The 24819-nt window shown below is 38.9% G+C and overlaps 1 protein-coding gene across 1 annotated transcript; it reads right to left on the bottom strand.

Annotated features, from left to right (window-relative positions):
• Positions 1 to 71: 71 nt before the first annotated feature.
• LOC104434180 (disease resistance protein RUN1) lies at positions 72 to 24819 on the bottom strand. Its single transcript, XM_039309744.1, has 9 exons — positions 24506 to 24819; positions 15463 to 15469; positions 14779 to 15419; positions 13129 to 14011; positions 11948 to 12229; positions 8923 to 10805; positions 2789 to 3899; positions 2087 to 2365; positions 72 to 872 (listed from the first exon to the last, which is right to left on the bottom strand). Exons 1-9 carry the CDS (start codon positions 24817 to 24819, stop codon positions 72 to 74), a joined length of 6201 nt encoding a protein of 2066 aa, XP_039165678.1.

Below are 24819 nucleotides of genomic sequence, written 5' to 3'. Positions count from 1 at the left end.
TTCTAGGTGAGAGAGATGAGCGATTGTGGTAGGCAAACTAAAAATACGAGTACCAGAGTAGTCCAAGATCCTCAAGTGAGATAGTCTGCCAATTGCATCTGGGATTCTACCCGTAAGATCCTCACAATCCCCACACGTAACTCTTCTAGGTGAGAGAGATGAGTGATCGTGGCAAGTAAACCAAAAATACGAGTACCAGAGAAGTCTAAGATCTGCAAATGGAAAAGATTCCCAATAGCATTTGGGACTTTGCCTGATAGATCTGGACACTCTGGGCAATGTAACTCTTCAAGCATCTCTAGCTGTCCAATTGCGTTTGGTAACCTTTTTAACTTTGTATGTCCCATCTTGATGGCTTTAAGTTTCTTTAGATTTCCAATGTCATCAGGGAGACTGTCTATGCCTGAGAATGACAAATCCAACTTGACTAATGATTCTAAGCCCCAAAGAGAGTGTGGGAGCTTCTTTATCCCCTCACATCCTTTTATAGAGAAACAAGTGATTTTTGCTAATCCTCCAATAGAGTGCGAGAGTTTGTTCATTCCCTTGCAATAATTTACACTGAAGGTTGACAAAGATTTCAAATTCCCAAAACTCTTTGTGAGTGTGACCAATTTGGAAGATCCGGAGAAGATGAACTCAATCAAAGATTCTAAAGAACCAATCTCTTCAGGCATTTCCTCAACAGAGTCACATCCATCCATATTCAGAGTTTTTAACAATTGTAGCTTACTAATTGAGCAATCAACCGTAATTAACTTGGAGCAGCCAGCAAGTATCAATATCTCCAAATCTAGGAAGTCAGACAAGTCAGGTGTCCTTGTTAAGCATTTGCAGTTTCTCAGGTCCAAAACTTTCAGCTTTTTTGCCGTCTGCACAAGTATGTGTCTTAGAACAAAACTCCATAGCCAAAATACTAGAGTATCCTTGCTATGAAAACACAAAAAGGTATAATTCCCAAATCACCCACAAACCCCAAATTCCAAAACGCTAAGTTTTTCCCACCCACCACCACTGGGGACCAGCACACCACCTCCAACCACAATCTCTACCTCCCTACCTCCCTCCCTCCCTCTCTCTCTCTCTCGCTCTCTCTCTCTCTCTCGAGTGTAAAGTAAGGCCTACTTAATAGCTAGACATATAAAGTGATGGATTAAAAAATTGTTAAAAAAATCAATGCAATTTCTGGGAAAATGTAGTGTGCATAAGATATTTGTAAAATAGGTATTTTCAGAATAGCCTACACGCATACTCACACTTGCATGTTAACAACCAAAATTAACAAAATTGAATGATGCAAAGTGAAGTTGATAAAAAAGGTGAGAATGATTTTGGGTATTCTACCTTCAACTTAATAGGAGCATCCATTTTAAGTTGAAAAATTGTAGAAAGATGACAAGAGTTGACTCACTGGCAACTGTTAGCGGGGAGAGTACCCAATTGAGCTAAATTGATTTCACATAATTTTTGTAGCTCAAAAACTGACTTAAAATTAATTTTAAAAATGGAAAAGGCACTCCATCACATCTGTTCTCCACCCCGAATCTATACCATAGATTTCTCTGAGATTTGATTTGACATTGTGGTTAAAAACTAGATTCAATTTAATACTCTAGCCTTTGCTCATTAAATCGAATAAATTACAAAAGCATAGATAATGTCATTTTCATTTATTTGACAGTTCATTAATGCAATTATAAAGAAACTTAACTATTAAATTAGGTTAGTAAGCCCCTTGAATAAAGTCTCATGATGGTCAAGATCGCCTTAATTTAAATCATCAACTTATTGATGCAAAACGGCTACTTTATTGGAGTACACCAATTCCAAATCCTAAGTAAGCAACTTTCATAACTACGAAATCAAGGTTATAAACCCCATGGAGCATTTTTTATGTGGGATATAATTGTGTTTTACTGTGATTCATGCAAAATATAATCTACACTCAGACAAGATGGAGAGTGCATGCAACCTTTAGGTCAATTGTATGGGGTAATGATGCAAAGAACTAAAATATATGTCTTGCTTCTATCATTGTGAATTAGGTGATGATAGAAAGAAGTACATAGAGTAAGGAATATCATACCTTCATTTGGCTCCATCCATCCCAACCATCTCCAATGTTGCTATCTGAAAGGTCAAACATGACCAAATTACTGAAGTGAAAGTTATTTGCATGAAAAGCCGCCCACAATGTTTCCCCAAAAGGCCTTTCTGGCTTTGCAAGAAGATTCTCAAAGATGCCATCTAGGCCTTTCATTCTAAGGAACCTTAATTTTGATGCAGCAGCTAATTCTTCAGCCGTATAGATGCTCCTCCAGCCACCACTAGAAGTCAGGCTTAGCGCTTCCAGACCTTGATTTCTCTGCCAACAGAGACTCAAGATTAGTTAAGCATACAGTTGAAGATATCTTATAAATCATTTGTCCATTTCCCATTTTTTACTATTCAAGAAAAATATTATGCATATTAATTACAATCTTCATAGTTTTTTTTTTCTAATTGTGTTTGAAAGTAAGTTAAAAACTCTTTATACCACTAGTTTTCTTCTGACTTTGCTCGGATTGCTCGTGAAACGGCACTTTGTTGTTTCAGAACTTCCAGAAAACAATGTACTCTAGGGAAATAAAAATCTGGTCTCTCTCCACCAATTTAAAAGATCTTTTGACCCAAATGTTTGAGAGAGCTCTCATGGGAAGTTAAACAAAGCTAACAATGAAATAAAAGCAAAAATGCAAGAAGTTTCTCTTTCCAAATAAAAATAATGTGACATGGTCTTCCATTTTACCTCTTTTCTCTCCCATAGCATTGCTACAACATGCTCATGAATCCACACCCTCCTACATTTGTGAGGATATTTTTCAAGTATGATTTTCCTTCCCAGATCTCGCAATTGGTCATGCATCCAAAATTTATTATCTCTAATTTTTATCAAGGATTGTTGGAGGAGGACACTAATTGCACTCTGACAATCATCCCACATGATATATGGATACGTTTGGTCCTCGTTGGTGAAAAAGCAAGCAATATCCAAAAATACTTCTTTTTCCTCATCTGCCAATCCTTCATAAAATGCATCGCAAACAACCTTCAAAGGACCTTTATTTAATTGCATCAACTTATCTTTCCATTCTCCAATTTTTTGACTAGAACATAGACTTGAACCTATCTCCACTACAGCCAAAGGAAGCATTCCCACTCTACGAACAATTTTCTCTGCAAGATGCTCATATCCTCCTATGGGATGGTCTCTTCTGAATGCATGCTGACAAAACAATTGAAGTGCTCGACCAAATTCCATTTCATAAACTTCATAAGCCAAAATTCCTTTAGGTTGATTTAGGACCACTTCACCGGATGATTCCACTTGAGTCATCAAGATACTTTCGTCCCTAGTTGTGATAATGATCCTGCTACCCGAACCAAACCAATCGGATTTTCCGGCTAACTTTTGGAGCTGCTCTTTCTTGTCTAGATCATCAAGAACAATGAGGACCTTTTTAGTCCTACATACTCTCTTGATTTGAGCCATCCCATCACCTATGTCTTTGATTCGGACAGTATCCCCAGAACCAATAACATTCGATAATAACTTTTTCTGTAAGTTTACAAGACCATCAAGACTATGTCGGGATGATTCTCGAACGTTGTGGAGGAAACTAACACTATCAAATTGAAGAAGTAATTTGTTGAACACAACCTTCGCAAGTGTTGTTTTACCGATACCACCCATTCCATGTATCCCAACAAAACGCACACCACCAAAGTCAACATCCAATTTATCTATTATCTCTTCTATCTGACTGTGATCCTCAATCAAATGTTCAAGGACATCAACATTTTTGCCCCTAAGCTTGCGTGAAACCTCTCTAACAACCGATTCAATTAGTTCTCCATGGCTGCAGCAAAGCAAGAAATAACTTTTTCGTCAATGACATGACAGACAAGGGCATAAATTTCCTCCGGATATGATGATCCTATGGTTAAATAAGTCGACCGTTTCAGTTTCTATGGATGGAAATTAAGCACAATGGTAAGCTGACACGTACACTGGAATTTCATGAAAAGCCGCTCAATTTGATGTATTGGAGATGCTTTAGATAATGCATGAGCCGATTGATATGAACTATACATTCTTGATGGAATGGATGTAGTAAGATTAACAAAACTTAAGAAGGTAATATTTTTTTCATAATGCTCGGATTTTTTCATAAAATCCAAAGTAATAAGCACAAAAGATATTCTTTATAGGTAAAACTGTTTTATTATTTCTTCGTGAAAAAGTTTTATTTTTGGCGTAAAAAAGTGAACAGATATTATTTGGTAAGTTCACACTAGATGTATCTGAATATTGCATAGAAGAACCTAATTTTTCACTTTTTCTCCATATCAAAAATTTGTAAATACATTTAATAAACAAAAATTAGCTGATATGAAGACAAATAAATATTCTCCCTTGAATTATGCACCCGTTACATTATTTTCCCTTAATTGTCCTCCCTTGAATACTAGAACTAGATAAATCTTCTTTCTTCTATAGTCAAAATTGAAAGTCCAGAAAGAATCTAACCGAATATTCCTCTCATAAATGGTATTAAATGGTTTGGAATAGTTTTGATACAACTTAGAGAGATTTGGCTACTTTTCTGATAGGTTTAAAGGTTAGGATAAATAGGAAAGTGTTAAAAATATAGAGATTTACTGTCATTTGGCCTTTAAGTAATAACCATATCAGATAATTTTTTCCTAAATATTCATACTTATTTATCATTTTTTTCGAGGGAAATTTCAAATAAGAGCTCGAAGTGCTCTTTATTTCTCAAAAGAGGGCCTGAAATGAACCTTGCTTCAAATAAGGACTAGAAATGGCCATGTAAATCTCAAAGAAGGACCTTACTTCATCGAGACCTTACTTCATCGACTGGTCTAGGGCATTTCTATCCTTTATATTTTCTTATTTTCTTCCCTTTTTTGCTTGCTTTTTTTCCTTTTTCTATTTTTCCATAAAAAAAAGACTAATACTTAAAAGGGTTAATACCCTTAAAAATCCCAAACTGGTACACTTGTGACAAATTTACCCCAAACTATTTTTTTGACCACAAAAATCCTAAACGTATACATTTGACAAATTTACCCTCGATTAGTTTTTGCTAAATTTTACCATTAAAATATTAAGTTAAATGGCACGTGATAGTTGATTGATATACTAATTTGGGATTTTACGCTCCATTTGTCATAGTTTACAATTTTTGTGATTTTTTTTGTGATATTAATCCAATTTAGCGGAGGGTATATTTGTCACAAATTTATTAGTTTGGGGTTTTTTGCGATCAAATAAATTAGTTTGGGATAAATTTGTCATAAATGTACCAGTTTAGGGTTTTTTATGGTTAGTCGGGGTAAATTTGTCACAGATGTACCAGTTTGGAGTTTTTTATGGTCAAAAAAATAGTTTGGGGTAAATTTGTCACGGATGTACCGGTTGGAGTTTTCGGGGTATTAACCCTACTTAAAAAAATACAAATTTAGAAAAAGAAGAAGAAGAAAAAACCAGGCAAGAGGGCTGGTCTAGCACTCCCACTTGTGGGCTGGTGACAAAATAATAGAAAAATGAAAGAAAATAAGAAAAAGTAAATGATGAAAATGCTCTCACCAGTCAATGAGGTTTAACTCCTTCTTTGAGACTAACATGGTCACTTCATGCCCTTATTTGAAAAAAATGAAAGCACTTCATGTTTCTATTTGAGATATATTTACTTCATGTCCTTATTTTAGAAATCAAGGGCACTTCAAACCCTTATTGAAAATATTCCCTTTTTTTCATCATTAAATTTTTAACTTTTAATTATTTTAAGGGCCTAAAGTGGCTTTGGTTATTTCAAATAAGGACTCGGCCTTGCCAATCACCAATTGGCTAAATTTTTCGACCGATCAAAGGTATTTTTGTCATTTTGCATTTCACCTTTTTTTTTATTATTTTTCTTCTTCTTCCTCTTAGCTGGTGATTGACCGGCCACTAGTGATGCTCACAGAGGGCTAAGCGAGGGTCACCCCCACCAGCGAGGGCCACCCATGTTAGCCATAGGTGAGGGACGGCCTTGCCTAAGCGTGGTGACTCTCGCCTAGGGGCCATTCATGAGGTCAGCCCTAGCTAGTCCCAAGTGAGGGCAGCTGATGAGGTCGCCTAGCCCTCGTTGGCCTCACCAGGGGCCAACACGGGTTGACCTCGCAGATGGCCCCTAGGCGAGGGTTGCCATACCCAAGTGAGGCCATCCCTCACCAAGCCCTTTGTGGGCATTGCCAGTGGCCAACTAGCCACCGGCGAAGAGGAAGAAGAACCAACCAAAAAAATGGAAAAAAAAAAGAAAAAAGAAAAAATGGGGAAAATGACAAATGACGAAAATACTTATAATTGCTGGAAAGACAGGTCTTTATTTGAAACGGACATAGCCACTTCAAGCTCTTATTTGAAATAAACATAACCACTTTAGGTCCTCATTTGAAATAACATCCACTTTAGACCTTTATTTGAGAAAATGAAGGCACTTGAGGTCCTTATTTGAAACAAGATCCACTTTGGGCTCTTATTTGAGAAAAATAAGGTACTTCGGGTCCCTTTTTGGAATTTTCTAATTATAATTCAAAGACTTGATCTTCTTTTTGGTTGAAGGGCACATTTCAAGGTAGAAAAGACCATCACATTGACAATTCTACGTTGGTTGTTGCAAAATTCAGTTTGTCATTCAATGGTAGGCTCTTTGAAGAAAAATTACCAAAACATTCCAAAATCTATTGCAATTGTGCTAATTTAGTCTTGAAATTTTTTTTTTTTTTTTTGTTAATCGAGTCTTAAAATATTTGCATTTGTGTCAATTTAGTCCATCTAGTCAATTTTAGCTAGTTGACGTTGACATGGATATCGCCTGTCGTACATGATATGACTAGCACTAATGTGAACAATTTCTAATAATATTTTAATATATCAAACTATTTATTTATTTATTTTCATTTCTTTTTCCTTTTCTTTCTCTTTCTTTTTTTCTTCCCTTTCTTCTTCTTCCATTGGTCACTAGACCTCGACGACCAACTAGAGGCGAGGGCCGGTAAGGTTGACTTTATCGGCCTCGCCCCATGGTAGGCTTGACCCTCGCTAAAGGCCACAAGGGTGGCTTAGGCTTGGCTGAGCTATGCAAGACTCGCCCTTGCAAGAGGTCAAAGCCTTCAACTTGGTAGCTCTACGATGGCTTAGGCCTCACTAGTGGCTAGGCAAGTCTCAACCTTGCCTCACCAACCATGCAAGCAGCCTGGGCGGGGTTGACGAGCTCACCGGCCCTCGCCTTTGGCCAATCATCAATGTCCAGTGACTAGCTGGAGGAAGAAGTGAAGGGAAAAAAAGTAAAATAAAATAAATAAAATGAAAAATAAATTCAAAAAAAAAAAAAAAATATTAAAATATTATTAAAAATTGTTCACTTTAGCATCGGCCGTATCACGTCCATGTTAGAGCTAGCCAACCAAAATTGGCTAGATAGATTGAATTAACTCAAATGCAAATGATTTAGGACTCAATTGACCAAAAAAATGTTTAGGACTTAATCAACACAATTGTAATAGGTTTATGATTTTTTTAGTAATTTTTCTCACTCTTGGAGGATGTCATCTAATTCTTTTAGCAATTTTTCTGGCTCTTGAAGGGTGTTATCAAATTTTTCACAATGTATATATGCTTAAAATTGATCGTTCTTAGTCACTCCATCTATACATAGTTAGGAGTCATTAATTTCATTTCACTCCAGGAACCACTGCATTTATTCTGGATTAACACTCTTGCACTACCTTTTATGTTCCTCTTATGGAGACAATTGAAGTGATTATTTGAAAGCACCTTTTATCATTACTCTATATCATAAAATGCACTCAAAACAACTTTCAACTCAAAGATTATTAGAAAATTCTACAGAAGCTTATACACTATGTTACCTCAATAAGAAAAAATGATAATTGTGTAACATCAAACCAACGATAAATCGGAAACTTAAAATGGCCAAGAGAGTTAAATGATTTACCTCATGAATCTCATATGGGTTCTAAACTCCAACGAACTTCTTTCCATCTAGTGAAAATTTAAATTAATTTCCTAGAATAATTTTAAATCACACCTTTTTCTCCATTTATAGAAATTTTCTTCGTTCTTTTTGAGTGCCTTGTTTTCTATTCTTTAGTTGTATCCTAAACAAAAACACTCCGTTTGGAAAGCAAGATTCAGAGTGGAAAGAATTTATCATGCCTGGGTTGAATCCTAAAATGCAGATGCTGATATGAAAGTAAATTAAATTTTTGCCAAGTCAACCAACTATGTTTCTCGCCGATGTGTCAAGAAAGCAGGGGAGAAATTCCCACTTTTTTCTCTCATTTCCAAATGAACTCTCAAAAGTAATAAAAAATGACAAAATTTTGAAGGATTATATAGTAAGTATCCAAAGCCTAGTTAAATCCTTGAATTTTCATAGGAGAATGAGATGTCCAGCCCAGGCAACCTTCTCTGCTTTGACAATAGGCTTTCTGTATACATCGTCTGGATACATCGTTCAGAAAACGAATTTTATCGGCCGTTGCAAACAAATCAACTTCATAGAAATATATATGCCAATTTTCAATTTTCATTCTTCATTTTCATATCCCTACACTATCTTCACCTCCGAACCCTACAACTCCAGCCAACCCAAAGAATACATTTTCTTTACCTCAAATTTCTTTGCCTTCTTTTTCTTCACCAACCTAAGAAACTCTTTCATACAAAGCATAAGAATTCACTTTAGTGTCCTCGACTGTTTCTGTGCAGAAGTTTACATTTTTTTTATCATGAAATTCTATGGTGCTAAAGTTCAATTTGGTCCAGTTAATAAAAGATAGCAGCATTACCTGTTACCATTCATGTTGAACCGCCTTATGTGTGCGATCTCTCTTAGAGCCATTTCCCATTCCTCCACTTCGTTGCCAAATTTCCACCTATGCTTATCTAGGGCACTTCTGTACAAAGCGCTTTTAAGATTAACATCATCAACCTCCACATCATAGAAAATGGGCAGGATTATTTTTTTCCCATGTGAGTTTGACGTGCATTTTACCATGTGGGCTAATTCACGGAGACACCACCAGTTAGAAGCATAGTTCTTAGATAAGAAGGGTATGTAGATATGATAGTCGTTGAGTGCTTGCGGAAGCTCTTCGCCAATTCCATCACCAAAGCTCAATATGTCATCATCCCTGATAACCGAAATTTGGTTACGAACCAGATTCTTGTAAAGGACATCAACAATGCTATAAGAAGTGTCCAGTCCATTAAAACTCAGGAAAACCTGGCACTCTGGTGTTTTACGGGAAATCCAAGTCAATCTTGCGACATCCAGCAATCTCTCTAGTACAATGCAACCACGATTATCCCACACCAACCTTTCTAAGCCCTTGATGCCCTCAATCGCTTGTATTTTCGGACAAGCTTCTAGCTCAATGTGTTGCAGCTTATCTAACTTTGATAAATTGGGTAACCTTTTTATCCTATAGCAGTTAGAAATACGAAAGTACAACAAGGATGCCAATTCTGACAAACCTTCAATCTTAACCAGCCTGTCTAATCTGTTTAGTTCCAAGTGCTGTAGATTCTTCAAGCATGGCACATATATTATCTCAACAAATTTGCACTTACTTAGTTTCAATTCCGTTAAATGCATTAGCTCCTGAGAGATAGAGAAGTATGGCATTGGATATTCAATGACACACAGAACTGATAATTTTCTTAAGTTGGAAAGAGATGGTAGTAGCATGATGCCCCTACATTTCAAAGTTGACAAGCCACTTGGAAGCGGATGGATCAGTTGTTCTACTGGCAAATTGTTTGTCCAACTTGGGTCAGGTTCCTCTCTTGAAACAGTTAATCTAGATAATTCCAGATAATCTAAATTAACGAGACTTGAGAGGTCAAGTATAGATTGGAACTGACGTGCTTGCATGTGAAGGCGTGTCAAATTTGAGGGAAGATCAGGTACTTCCTGAAGGTCACTCGAACCCAATTCAAGTGTGTGGAGATGAGAGAGACAACCTAGCACCTTGGGGAATCTAGATACATGAGTATATGATAAGTCCAATATCTTCAAATGGGATAGCTTCCCAATTTCCTCTAGATTTTCATCTGTCAGATCCCAACATTTCTTGGCATGTAACTCTTCAAGTATCTCCACCTGTCCGATTGTACGAGGAAACTTTCTTATCATTGTATAACTTACTCTAATGACTTTTAGTTTCTTCATATCTCCGATGGAATCAGGTAGTTCAACTATTCCTGACATTGATAAATCCAACTTGACCAACATTTCCATTTTTCCAAGAGAGCATGGAAGCTTCTCTATCCCCACACACCAGCGTAAAGATAAATATGTAACTTTCACTAACCCTCCAATATAGCTTGGAAGTTGGCTGATTCCAAGGTGCTCGTCTAGTATCAAACTCAACAAAGATTTCAGATTGCCAAATGCCTCTGAAAGTTTGAAGCATTGAAAAGTTTGGGGCATGATAACCTCTGTCAAAGATTGTAGAGCACCGACTTCTTTGGGTAACTCCTCAAGCAACCTGCATCCTTTGATATTCAAAGTAGTTAGGTGTTCTAACTTACCAATGGAGCGGTCAATTGTGGTTAACTCGATACACCCAGCAAGAATTAGCTTCTCCAAAGACAAGAAATTAGAGAACTGGGGTGTCTTTTTTAACCTTACGCAACCCGTCATATCTAGAATCTTCAATCTATCCATCTGCAGAAAAAAAAGTCAACGTGAAATAATAAATGAGAAACATCAGCATGTGTCATAATATTACTAATAAGCTTATTATCCGTAAGTCATTATTTAGGAAAATCTAGGTAATTTGAATTTCCCAAGTATTTTTGGGTTTGCTGCAAATAACTCTCTTACTTTAAATTTTTTAGAATAATCCCCGACCTGGGAGTTAGGCCACTGTTAGGAGTCAAATTTATACCACAGGTAACAAAGGACCATCCCACCTTTTACTTCACATGCTTTATTTTCAAAAACCCTTAGTTCCCTTCTTGGAACAAAACTCCATAAACAAAAAGTTAAAGTATTATTGCTACGAAAATACAGAAGACTCTAATTCCCAGGTCACCCACAAGCACCAAATAACAGCACCCCTAGTTTTTCTCCACCCACTGCCATTGACCACCAGCACACCACCTTGGACAACAATCTTCAACATCACCGCATTCAACCCCCGTGTGAGATCTGATTTGATTCAATGTAAAGCTTGAGCCTTCGCTCATTAACTCAGGTAAAATAGAAAAGTAAAAGTAATGGAATTTTCTTTTTCTTTACAGTTCAGTAACGTAATCATAAACATAACATAGATCATAAACGTAACATAGACAATCAGGTATTAAATTAGGCTAGTGAGCTGCTTAAATCAAATATTATGAAGCTCAAGCTCTCCTTGATTGAACTTAGCTATTCCAAATAAACTTGTGATCATTTACGCATCAAGTTAAATGTTACCAATCTCAAACTTGATTCCAGTTGACTTTTCTAACTCGACTTGACTCAAAGTTTACGTCATTCAAATCATATTCTGGTGCATATTAAAGAAAAATGGCACTTACATTTATTGGAATACGCCAATTTTATTGGAATACGCTGTTTCCAAAGCTTAAGCAACTTTCGGAGCTAAAAAAACCAAGGTTGTAATCCACATGAGGCATTTTCTATGTGGGACATAATTGTATTTTACTATGATATGAAAAGATTTGGGATTTACTCATGCAAATCCAACCATTGGGTCAATTGTATGAGGTAATGATACAAAGAAGTGAAGTATATATGTTGCTTCTATTATCATGAATGAGGTAATGACCATAAAGAAGTATATCGAGTAAGGCAAATCATACCTTCATCTGGCTCCACCCACCCCAATCATCTCTAATATTGCTATCCGAAAGGTCGAGCACGAGCAAATTGCTAAAGTGAAAGTTATTCGCATGGAAAGTTCTTTCCCATGTTTGCCAAGAAAGCCATCTTAGCTCCAAAAGAAGATTCTCAAAGTCACCACAAAAATCAGACTCTTTCACTCGAAGGAACCTTAGATTTGGTAGAGCAGCAAACTCTTCAGGTGTAAAGTTGCGGCTATAGCCATTGGAAGTCAGGCTTAGTGCTTCTACATCTGGATTTCTCTGCCACCAGAGACTCAAGATTATTGAGTTCATAAAACTTTAAACTCTCAAAAGCTATAAAGAAAGGAAGCATGTAAGCACTGGTAAACAATTTCTCCAATAGGAAACCAACCTGGCACACACCTTCTCCCAAGTTGACTTAATATGTTTCGTTCACATGGCTGACAGAAAATTTCAGCTCCATTTGAACATATCTCCTAAATTTATTCTCCTTTTCTCATTTCTTACTTTTCAAGAGATATAATTGCCATATCAAATCCAATCTTCATAGTTTTTAGTTTTTTGTGTAATTATGTTTGAAAGTAATTCAAAAATTCTTCATACAAGTTTTCTTCTGCCTTTGCTCGGATAGCACGTGAATCGGTCCTTTGTTGTTTCAGAATTTCCCAAAAGCTATTTTCTTCTCTACAGAATCTAGAAAACAGAGCTAACTATTAGGCAATCTATCTGGTCTCTCTCCACATATTTACAAGACCTTTTGACCCAAATGTTTGAGAAAGAGCTGCCTCACTAAGAAGACAAATGGGAAGTTAAGCAAAGCTAACTGTAAATTAAAAGAAAAAATTCAACAAGTTTCTCTTTCCAAATAAATATTGTGTGACATACTCTTCCATTTACCTCTTTTTTTCTTCCAATAGTTTTGAAGCATCCTCTCGAATCCATACCCTACTAAATTTGCGAGGATTTTCTTTGCAAGGATATTCTTCGCGGATAATGTACCTTCCCAGATCTCGAACTTGGTCATGCATCCAAAACTTTTTATCATCTCTAGTTTTTATCAAGGACCGTAGGAGGAGAATACTAATTGCACGGTGAGGATGGTAATTACAGTCACGCCACATGATAATTGGATATGTTTGGTCCTCGTTGGTGAAAAAGCAAGCAATATCTAAAAATACTTCTTTGTGCTTAGGCTCCAATCGATCATAACTTATCATTAATGCATCTCGGACATCCTTGTAAGGACCTTCATCTAATTGCTTTAATGTGTCTTTCCATAGCTCTATTTTATCAAGATGTTCCTCCAGGACCAAGCTCTCACAATAAAGAGATGAACCTATCACCTCGACAGCCAAAGGAAGCATCCCCACTCTACGAACAATTTTCTCTGCAAGATGGTCATATCCTTCTACAGGAGAGTCTCTTCTGAATGCATGCTTACAAAATAGCTGAAGTGCTTGACCATATTCCATCTCACGAACTTCATAAGCCAAAATTCCTTTGGTTTGATTTTGGCCTCGTTCCTTAGATGATTCCACTTGAGTCATCAGGATACTTTTGTCCCTAGTTGTGATAATGATCCTACTACCAGAACCAAACCAATCAGATTCTCCAGCTAGCTTTTCAAGTTGCTCTTTATTGTCTAAATCATCAAGAACGATGAGACATTTTTTTGTATTGCATACTTTCTTGATCCAACGCATCCCATCCTCAATATCTTTAATTTGGTCAGCAATCACAGAACCAACAAAACTTGATAATAACTTTTTTTGCAAGTTTATAAAATCATGCTTTGATGATTCTCGAACATCATTAAGGAAACTAACACCGTCAAAGTGATGAGATAATCTGTTGAACACAATCCTTGCAAGTACTGTTTTACCAATGCCACCCCCTCCATGAATACCAAGGAAACGTACACCATCAGAGTCAACTTCCACCTTTTCTGTTATGGCTTTTATCTGGGAATGATCTTCAATCAAATATTTAGGCACATCCACGTATCTGGCCTTAAGCTTACAGAATACCTCTTCAACAACCAAGTCTATTAGTTCCCCTTGGCTGCAGCAAAATAGAAAATTTTGTTTTAGTCAATGCCATGAAAGAAAAGGGTAAAAATCCTCGCGGATATGACGATCTCTCTTTCTCTAGGGACCATATGGTTAAATAAGTCAACAGTTTCATGTACTATGGATGGAAATTATGCGGCACAATCAGTTAATACACATGTTGGAATTTCATGGTATTTCACTTAATTTTATGTATGAGAGATGATTCAGATAATGCATGAGCCGATTGACGTGAAGGAGATATTCTTGATGGAATGGACGGAGTTAGATTCCCAAAAGCGATGATTCACTTGTCCCCTTGTCCATAGGGACCTCGTGGCATACAACCGAAATGACTCACGCTAGATAGCCGCCCCTTTCTCTCTTTTTACAGCCTCGTGGACGGACGGTTTTTTTTCATAATGCTAACATGCAGCGACATGTGATCCAAAGTGCCAGTATTGTTGAGATATATTTATAGGATTGAGCTGATGTAAGAGTTGAATTCTGAGATAAAAGAAAGAATTGGGGGACTCGAGCAAAATCGAAAGAAGCACTACTTTTTGGCAAAAAAAAAAAAAAAGGAACAGATTTTAGTTGGTAAGTTCTCACTAGACCTATCAGACCAGATTCAAGTAAGAGCCATCGGATTCACTCATAAATTGAATTAAATGTCGCGTTGCTTTATTCCTAAAATTTTTAGGACAAAATTTCTTCAAATGAGAAGTGTAATTACTGCATTTATTAACAAGAACCAAAAAAAAAAATGAGGAAAATTACCCTTTCCGTTTAAGATCCCATCCCTTGAGACGTGCAACCTTTACAAGAGCAGCTTCCCACCGCTTCAGTTCATCGGGGCCGAATTTCTCCTCGTACTTGGCTATGGCATTTTTGTACAATTTGGTTTTGAGTTTAACATCATCAGGGTCCACATCATAAAAGATGGGAAGTATCTCTTTCTTCCCATTTGATTTTGAGGTGCATTTTTCCATATGCGCAACCTCACGGAGACACCACGAACTGCCAGCATAATCGTGAGAGAAGATGGGTATGTAGATTCGAGACTTGTTAAGTGCTTTCAAAAGCTCTCCACCGATTTCTTTACCTACTCGGAGTTCTTCGTTGTCTAGAAAGACATGGAATCCAACGAGTCTCAATCTACGGTAAAGGCAATCGGTGAAGTTGTTGCGTGTGTCTGGTCCCCGGAAACTCAAGAACACGTCGTACTCTGTTCCCGATGTGTTGAACGCCTCGTTCTCTTCTCCTGACACATCGTCCGTTCTTGAGGTTGACTCCGAGTCCCTCCTTAGCGCCTCGTTCTCTTCTCCAAACGCATCATCTGTTCTCGAGGTTGACTCCGAGTCCCCCCTCTTCGATTTCGTGAGTTGTCCCCAAGCAAAGTTTTCTTTTTTGTCCATCATCTGCCAACAATAGCTCGAACAGAAGCCCAATCAGAGCACTTACAGTCCTCCTACATTCAAAGCAAGGATGATCATTAGAGCCTGACTTCCGTTGAATTCCATTTGCGGACCGATCCTCTCAGCTGTATTCACCCACAGAAGAGAACCGCTCTGCGAAAAGAGCTAATTGGGAGGGTGCAGAGGAGTAAGATCGACTATAACCTTTCAAGTTGAAGAGAAGAAGGGCAAAGTCAACGCAGGGAGGTTGAAGGCGAGTTACTGGGAAACGAAGGGAGTCGGCAAAAATCAGAACATGGAGGCGCACAGAGACGGAGAGTTAACGATATAGGGCAAAGGGCAAAGTGTTTCCGGAGGAAAACTTGTGAAGACCAAGTCACGTGGGACGCACGTGGCCCAACATCAGGGAGTCGGATATTAGAAAAGGAAAAATCTTGCAAACAATTATTTATTTAAAAAAAAAAAAAAAAAAGGAAAGGAAAGGGGCAAAATTGAAATTTCGGGATCAATTTAACAGAACATTCCATGTTTTAAACGGCTTTGGAAGGACATTCCCTAGTTTATTAAGTAAATGGTTAATACTACAAAAAATCCAAAACTAATACACTTATAATAAAATTTAGCCCAAATTAATTTTTACCATAAATTAGTACATCTTTGACAAATTTAGCCTAAACTGATATACTCATAATAAATTTACCCTTTGTTAGTTTTTAATGGCTGAATTAGATTACACGTGACTTAAGATTTTACTCTTCAATTGAAATAGTTATATAAACTTTAAGGTATCAATCCAATTTAATAAATGATGTATATATCATAAATGTATCAATTTGAGGTTTTTAATAGTCAAAAAATTAGTTTGGGTTAAATTTGTCACATATACACCTAATTAAGGATTTTCGTAATCAAAAATTAATTTAGAATAAATTTATTATAATTGTACTAGTTTGAAACTTTTCGTAATAATTTTTTTTTTTTGGTAAAAGGATTTTTCGTAATATTAATCCTTAAGTAAATAATAAATAATTTATGTTTTTTGCCCTCCAACCTATTCATGCTTTTCACTGTTACTTGTCGAAAAGAAGTACAGGAGCTGGAAGACAGCGAAAGGTGGTAGGTTATTCTTTACAGCAAAACAATAACGTTAAGTAAGCTGATTACATATTGAATAGTGTTTTTTTAAGTCAACTAATTAGGTTTTTCAGATTTTGCACAAAAAACAAGTTTGTTCAGATTAACTTTTATTTTTATTTTTTCTCTAAAACTTGCCAATACACATCTTGGTTTTTCAATCTTAGGACCTGAAAACTTAACATTAGTCTAGTATTGGCCAGTATATGAAAATACAATTTTCGCTATTTTTTAATAATTAAAGGAACATTTTAGTGGAGAAAAATGTAAAAAAAAAAAAAAGTTGATCATTACTATTCTTTGCCAAAAAAGGGGCTCAGGTGTTTTCTTTTTTTTTTACTTTTCAACCACAAAGAGTTGAAAAAGAAAAACATAGCCACACCCTTTCCTTTTTAATCAACTCAGAATTGTACGTAAAACATTCATAATCATGATATTATTGAAATTGTCAGGACAAAATCAAGTACTTCTTCTATAGCGTTAAATAAATCAAAGAGGTCTTACTTGGTCATAATTACTTATTTCATGCCTAAGATATTCTCAATTAATTATTTCATAGATATTCTATCAATCAATAAATTTCAAAATTAATTATTTTATCTTTCACATATTTCAATTTTAAAATTTGAGTCTATTCTATCTTACCAAAAGTTCATATCTTAAAATAATTCTCTTTCCACACACACATGATCAATTTCTTCATGTTATGTCAATAATTTCTAAGAGTCCCTCTCTTCTTCATAAGAGTTTCTTCTCTATCCTTGGTGATAGTGTAACCATGAGAAATCCCAAGCCCTAAATTTCCCTGTCCAAGTGGATACAATCCACTTGCCGATCAGTACCCTTCATCTAGAACACCTACCACCACACCCTACGAACCCACTCCTACTCAAATAACCATAAACAGTTTACAATGAAATCCCTCCACTTGCATCAAAGGTCCCACCATCATCTACTACCACCCAACACATAAAGCCTCAACGAGAATGGATTCTACGCCGGTTTCTAGGAAAAGCAATGTTCGTGAAATAGAGCTAGAGTCAGTTTAGAGCTCCCTTCATCCACTATCTTCATTTTTAGCAATAAGTACTCTTGGGTGTCGAACTAACTTCTCTCCTGGGTTAGTTTTGGAGGCTATCCTGAGCCTGAACTTGAAAGGAAGTATTAGAAATGGAGCATGAATTAGAAAGAGAACGTATGTTGGCCGCTTTATGTAGAAGAATGGGGCAAATGTGGTCAGAAAATTTCGTAGCCAACGTGTTTGAGGAAATTCCAGACGATAAATGGAAAGCATGTAATCTTATACTACTCGAGAAACTTTTTTCCAGGCCAAATGTAAACTTCCGGGCCTTTTTATCCACAATGAAGAAGGCTTGGAAGACTAAAAATGTGGTGTGTGAACTAGTGCAATCGAGCCTATTCTCTTTCACTTACAAAGAGGAAGCTGACTTGAAAAGAGTCCTGGATGCTAGCCCTTAGTGTTTTTCAGGGAACTTGCTCATTCTACAGAAACTTCAACCTAATGTCACGCCCCAACTCTTGAGTGCGTGCCCATCCCTCAGTGGTCAATTAAATTACAACTTCCCAAGACGAGTCACCGACCCTTTCATTTTATTGCACATGCGGGAGCGAATTAACTAATCCCCTAACAATAACAGACATGGGATAGAAAAGCAAGACAACCAATTTCACAACCAAAGCAAGTTTTTTTATATAAACAAACTAGTTTATACACAAAGGCCAACTCTAGAGTCTATGTATAGGAGATCTATCTCCAAAAAGAACTACTGAGCCACCCATGCTCCTAACCCTTCTGCCTCAAGCTCCGAGTTCTTTATACTAGAGACCTGAAAATGGTAACCCACGACGGGGTGAGATATAAATCTCAGCAAGTTCACCCCCTAAACCCCAACTAGGAAGAAAATACGCTTAGAGACAGTCTATGCGCACAATACAGAAGACTTACCTCGTCTCAGTTCCTTCCTGTATGTTAGCACAATTTAGATATCACATAAGTGCAGTAACAACACTTGAGCATTTGAGACGTCTCATTTCAATCTTAGTCAATCAATCAATTGGATCAATACAATCGATCCATCATTCAATTAAACAATCGCTCATAAGGGTCTTGATTATAAGGCCAAATCGTTATGACACATCCAATACTATGTCATACAATTTTGTCCCATAATCAAGCTCGGACAATTCATATTGGTGGTTCCATCCACACCCAATATTCACTCTCAATATTCAAACTCAACATTCCAACTCAATACTAGACTCAAGGCTCTAACTCAATAACAGACTCAAGACTCTAGAGATGACCCCCACGAAGCCTCGTTATCGTGCGATACTTAGTCATTGACCACAAATAGCAGTAGTACAATGCACTAGAGGTGACTCACACGAGTTTCGATATCGTGAGTACTTAGCCCTTGACCACAAAAAAAAAAAAAACAATAATATAAGGCACTAGAAGTAACTCACACGAAGTCTTGCTATCGTGTAGCACTTAGCCCTTTACTATGCATGACAATACTGCAAGGCTCTAGAGGTTGTTCCCATGTGACTCAAGTCGCCATATAATACTTAGCATTTGATTTCAAAAAGCAATAGTACAAGACATTAGAGGTAACTCACACGAAGTCTCGCTATCATGTAGCACTTAGCCCTTTATCTGCTCACAATCGATTCACATATATAAGCAATAGTATAAGGCTCTAGAGGTGACCCCATGAAGTTTCGTCCTCGTGTAGTATTTAGTTCTTTACCTGCTCACAACACACCGGGTTCCCTCAACACAACACATGTCACCTCAATGTTCAATAGTCACCTTGCCATGACTATACCCCATCACTCGATCACCAAAAGCCAGCCAATGATATTGTACTTTACACACCAATTCCTTAATTAAAATAGCGAACTTAGCCTATTTTCGTCGTGTCAAAAATACCCGATAAAAATAATCGTGTGTGAGTACACGGTCGGTTTAAGCCAAAAATGCATTTTTTTTTTTTGGTAACCCAGGGAACCCCGTAAGCTAACAACCGGTGAGCAAACCCTGGAGGAGTGACTACAGGACCCACCACCACAGTACTCCAGGTAAGAATCCCTAACGATGCCTCTAAGATTCGAACTTCTCCCCTTCGCAAGGGGGAGAGAGCTCAAGCCAGCTGCGCCGTTGCGAGCGATGGTAAAAAATGCAATATCTTTCTTTTCAAAAATCTCACTATTTATAGTGTCTGAAAACATTTTCGACATTAAAAACCAACGCCCAGTATTTTCGATTAAAATACTAAGATTTCACAATTTTGGGATAAATACCCAAAATTACAATTTCCACTCGATTTGCACAATATAGCATTTAATTACAAAAACTAAGCACACCATTGCAATCGGCACGAAATTCCAGTAACTGGTTATCTCGGTATAATTTTCGGAAAATAAATAATTAAATAATTAAATAATAAATATAATTAAATAAATACAATTAATTAGTAAAAATAACAACTTAGGCCGGAAAAACTCAATTAACCGCCTAAACGGGCTGGGAAAATTCCCGAACCTATATAGATAAATAGTACGATCTATCTAGTCTCTAATTAGCTTATTCTAATCACCTAACATGCATAAACGAATAATTAAATCACTAATCCATTATAACTAACCACCTCAACCCTAATTAACCTAAGCTAAAGACCTCCTAAGCATCATTAACTCCCTAAGTAGAGTTTAATGAGTAAAATCACCGGTTTTGCGGGTCAATGAGTCCACGATGACGACGACACAACGACGGCCAAAATTCGAGTTTACGACGGCACCAACGGGAGCTCGAGAGGGCTCGAAAAAAGCCACAAACCCATGGTTGGGCTGCTCGGTTCTGGCTCTGGGCTAAGCTGGCTTTGGTGGCTCACAGTTGGTGGTTCGGGTGCAACACAAAGATGGAGGAGATGCTAGCTTGTTGCGGCTATTTAGGGGTGGACACGGGACTCAGCTGGGATGCAACGGGAACGCTAGCCGTGAGGGGAAAGAAGACGAGGGGGAAGGGTCGCGCGATAAAGTAGCGTCGTTGGCAAGGCTTGCGATCAACTAACTGCTGGAGTTGACTGGTGGGGTTGCCTCAATGAAGTTGGGGCACGGAAGTGGAAAAGGAGGGGATGGGAATGGACGGTTGCAGGCATGCAAAGGAGTTTTGCTCTTTGGTGGGGGTTTATGTGGCGCTGGCTTATGGCAGAACAAGAGGTGAAGAAGGGAGCTGACACGCAGGCGTGAGGGAGCTTGTGGGCGTGTGGCAGCGAGCTGAGGAATCGGTGGAGATGGGAGTTGCAAGGGGTTGCTTTGGTGGAGCGATAGAAGACGTGGGGCTGCAAAAATTCAAATGAAGCAGCTGAAGTCTTCAAAGGAAGAATGAAAGAGATGTAGAAGCAGCTGGTTTCGATCTAAGGAAGAGGAGACCACCGCATGAAGGAGAGGAGAGTAACTGGCTTGGCGTGAGGAGGAAGGCTGTAGATGGGGGGGGGGAAGTCAAACAAAATTATCCACTCATCAATGCTTGGTCCCCTATTACTTTCTTGCATGTTAATCCCACAAATAATCAACTTTGGGTAGCAAAATTGGCCCCTCTCTCTCCCATCCGAATTTACTTTCATTTTCCAATTTATCCAAAATTCAATTTCTTAACAAATCTCTCAATTTGATGGCCAAATTGATGAGGAGAGTGTCCATGCCAATTTTCACACTTGCCTTCACAAACTAGTCCTTTTTGGAAGGCCAAAAATCCACTGAAAATGGCCAACTAAATTTCCTTTTTTTTTTCCAAATCGCCCGAAGTTGATTTTCCGTAAAATCCCGAGCTCGCTAAATATTCTTCAAAGGATGAGTCGATGTTTCTAAAATAAATTGTGACATGATAGAATTTTCAATTTCTGAAATCGGGTTCAATTTCGTAGTTAATTTCAACCGGACGCGATTTTAACGTGACTTAACCTACCGGATAGCTTTTAGGAATTTTTATTGCAATTGACCCGTGGTCGATTATTTTCAAGCCACATTGTACATCTTTGACTCATTGGAAACTCTCAATTGTCGTGAAAATCTCGAGATTTCAAATATGGACACATGGTACCAAAACGACAGAAAAATCGGTTTAGTGCGGATCAACAAGAATTTTGCAATTAGGTGGAATCACCCACACTCAATCACATGGTTTTGTCGAATCGACCTATCTTCGATCTCTAATCGATTTTTAACCGTGCCGTAGTGATCCTTGCAAATTAGCACGGTCAAGCGGTCGATTCCTGATTGAATTCTCAAGTCTGTTGCGTTAAAATCCCTTAACGGCTTTACCAGATAGACTAGTTATCCCGTGAATGGCCAACTTAAGGAAAAAACTATAGGCGCGTCGATAAAAAGCCCAACTCATTCAATTAAAAACAGAACCTAAAATTCATAATGTCATAACTTTTCCCCTCTTATAAAAATTTCGTCCTCGAAATTTAAACCATTACAAATCTTAAACAAAAATGTGGGGTACAATCATCTCATCGAATTTTCACTTTCCCAGGTTGCTCCTTCTGCGCCGTGGTGTTGCCGAGACCACTTTAACCAACGTGATCGCCTTGGTGCGCAGAATTTGCTCTTTCCAATTCACAGTCTGAGCCGGACTTTCCACGTACGACACTCTGTCGTCCATGTCTAATTCTTCAAAATTTAGCACGTGGGTCGTGTTAAGCTCATACGTCCTCAATATCGACACGTGAAAGACGTCATACACTTGCGCCAACCTCAGCAACAATGCAAGATGATACTCTAGGATCCCGATTCTTTCCAAAATCTCAAAGAGACCTACGTATCTTGGACTTAGCTTTCCCTTCTTGCCAAAGCGCGAAATACCCCTCATTGGTGACACCTTCAAAAAGACGTGCTCACCAACTTGGAATTCCCATGGCCTTCGATGCTTATCTGCGTAGCTTTTCTAGTAGCTTTGAGCGGTCTTTAATCTGTCCCTAATGACGGCAACTACATCCACTGACTGTTGGACTAACTCTGGGCTTGTGATCTTCTGTTCTTCGACTTCATCCCAACAAACTGAAGTCCTGCATGCTCTACCATACAACGCTTCGAATGGTGCCATCTGAATACTCTGTTAGTAGCGATTGTTGTAGGCAAACTCGACGAGATGAAGCTCTTCTTCCCGGCTTCTTTTGAAGTCTAGCACACACGCTCGCAGTATGTCTTTGAGGGTTTGAATCGTCCTTTCAAACTGGCCATCCGTTTGAGGATGATAGGCCGTATTGTACTGTAGCTTCGTTCCTAAGGCGATCTGTAACTTTCAGTCTTGATCTGATGTGACCATCACTGATATTCCATGCAGTTAAACAATCGGCCACATGTACAACTCAACATATCTGTCCATTGCAAAGTCTTTTCGCACGGTGACAAAGTGAGCCGACCTCGTCAGTCTGTCGACCACTACCTAAATGGAATCATTACCCCTCTGACTCCTTGGTAAGCCCGTCACAAAGTCCATTGTGACGTGCTCCCATTTCTACTCGGGAATCTCGAGAGGTTGTGGAAGTCCTATCGGTTTACAATGATGTGCCTTCACTTGTTGACACGTCAGACACTTGGCAACATGCTTAGCGATATCTACCTTCATATTGGACCACCAGTAATGTTGACGCAGATTCTGATACATTTTTGTATTGCCAAGATAAATGCTGTAACTGCTACGATGAATTTTGATAAGATTTCTTCTTTAAGCTCTACATCGTCAGGTACACACAATTGTCCTCAGAACCTTAGTGTTCCGTCCTCAGAAATTTGAAAGTCAGCCTTTCTCTTTTTGGTATCCTCTTGTAGGATCTTCTGAATCTCTGGATCTGTCAATTGTAGCGTCTTGATTCCAATCTACACTTCCGGCTCAATTCTGAGGATGGTCATGAGATTTGAAAGGTGGCCTACCTCAATTTTGAAAATCGAATCTCAAGCTCATTCAAGTAAAAATCCACGCCTGAATCACCATCTACGCAATTGATGACTTTCGACTCAACACATCTGTAACTTTCGTTCCTTCAATTTTGAAAGCGGCATACGGTAAGGGGCCTTAGAGATTGGCTCCGTCCTAGGGGCTAACAAACGTGAACTTGATCTCTCTTTCTGAGGGCAGACTGGGTAATCCTTCAAGAAACACCTCAGAAAACTCCCATACCACAACTATGTTCTCCATCCTCGGTTCCTCAACTGTCGTATTCACTACAGTTGCCAAGTAACCTTGACAACCCCTGTCTAACAAACAAGTTACCTCAAGTGACGAGATTAAGGCTGCGCATGGTAACCATCCCCAGCCCAACAATTTCTATTCTTTTCTTCCCCAAAACAAAAAAGGAATAGAAACTTGTTTGATAACGGCACATTAGTTTTTTGTTCCCGGGAACAAAAAGTTAGCCCGGGAATGGTTTTGGAACAGAAACGAGAAGTAAAAAAAAGTTACTTCTCGTTCCCGGCCAAGAATTCCCAGGAACAAAAATAAGAAACAAATTGGGCTAACCCTAATTTCACTTTCGCGATCTTCCATTTTCACCTCTCCCTTCGTCCGCTCGCCTCTCTCCGATCTCATCTCCAGTCGACTCTCTCCGGTCTCGTCGCCGCCGGTCTCGTCACCGCCGGTCCTGCTCGTCGCTGGTCCTGCTCGTCGCCTCCGCCTCTCTTCGGTGCCGTCAATCCCGTCGTCTCTGGTCGCGACGCGACACTCTGGTTGGGTCGCCTCTCTCCGAGCCGGTTGCGTCCAGTCCCGTCGCCTCCGCCTCGGTGCCGTCAATCCCGTCGTCTCTGGTCGCGACGCGACACTCCGGTGGGGTCGCCTCTCTCCGAGCCGGTTGCGTCCAGTCCCGTCGCCTCCGCCTCTCTTCGGTGCCGTCGCCTCCGCCTCTCTTCGGTGCCGTCAATCCCGTCACCGGTCCATCCTCCCCAGCGCCACAACCAGACCCTTCTCTCTCCTCGCTCCGCGCTCTTTACGCTCCTCTCCCCTGAAGACCCACTTCGCGTTCTGCCCGATAAGGCCGCCTCCGCCGCCGCCTCGTGCCGCTTCTACTGCCGCTCCGTGCGGTGGTTTCGGCTCGCCGGGCCGTTCGAGGAGGAGCTTCCCCGGCGAGGTGGTGGTCGCCGCGCCTGGGTCGGTCCGGAAGTCGGAGGAGGAGTGGCAAGCGGTCCTGTCGCCCGAGCAGTTCCGTATCCTAAGGCAGAAGGGGACCGAGTTAATTCTCTTCAT

Source organism: Eucalyptus grandis, chromosome 3 (assembly GCF_016545825.1).
Source record: "Eucalyptus grandis isolate ANBG69807.140 chromosome 3, ASM1654582v1, whole genome shotgun sequence".
Taxonomy (NCBI): Eukaryota; Viridiplantae; Streptophyta; class Magnoliopsida; order Myrtales; family Myrtaceae; genus Eucalyptus; species Eucalyptus grandis.
The sequence above is the reverse complement of the archived record's forward strand: the minus strand, read 5'-3'. Positions and strand labels throughout refer to the sequence as shown.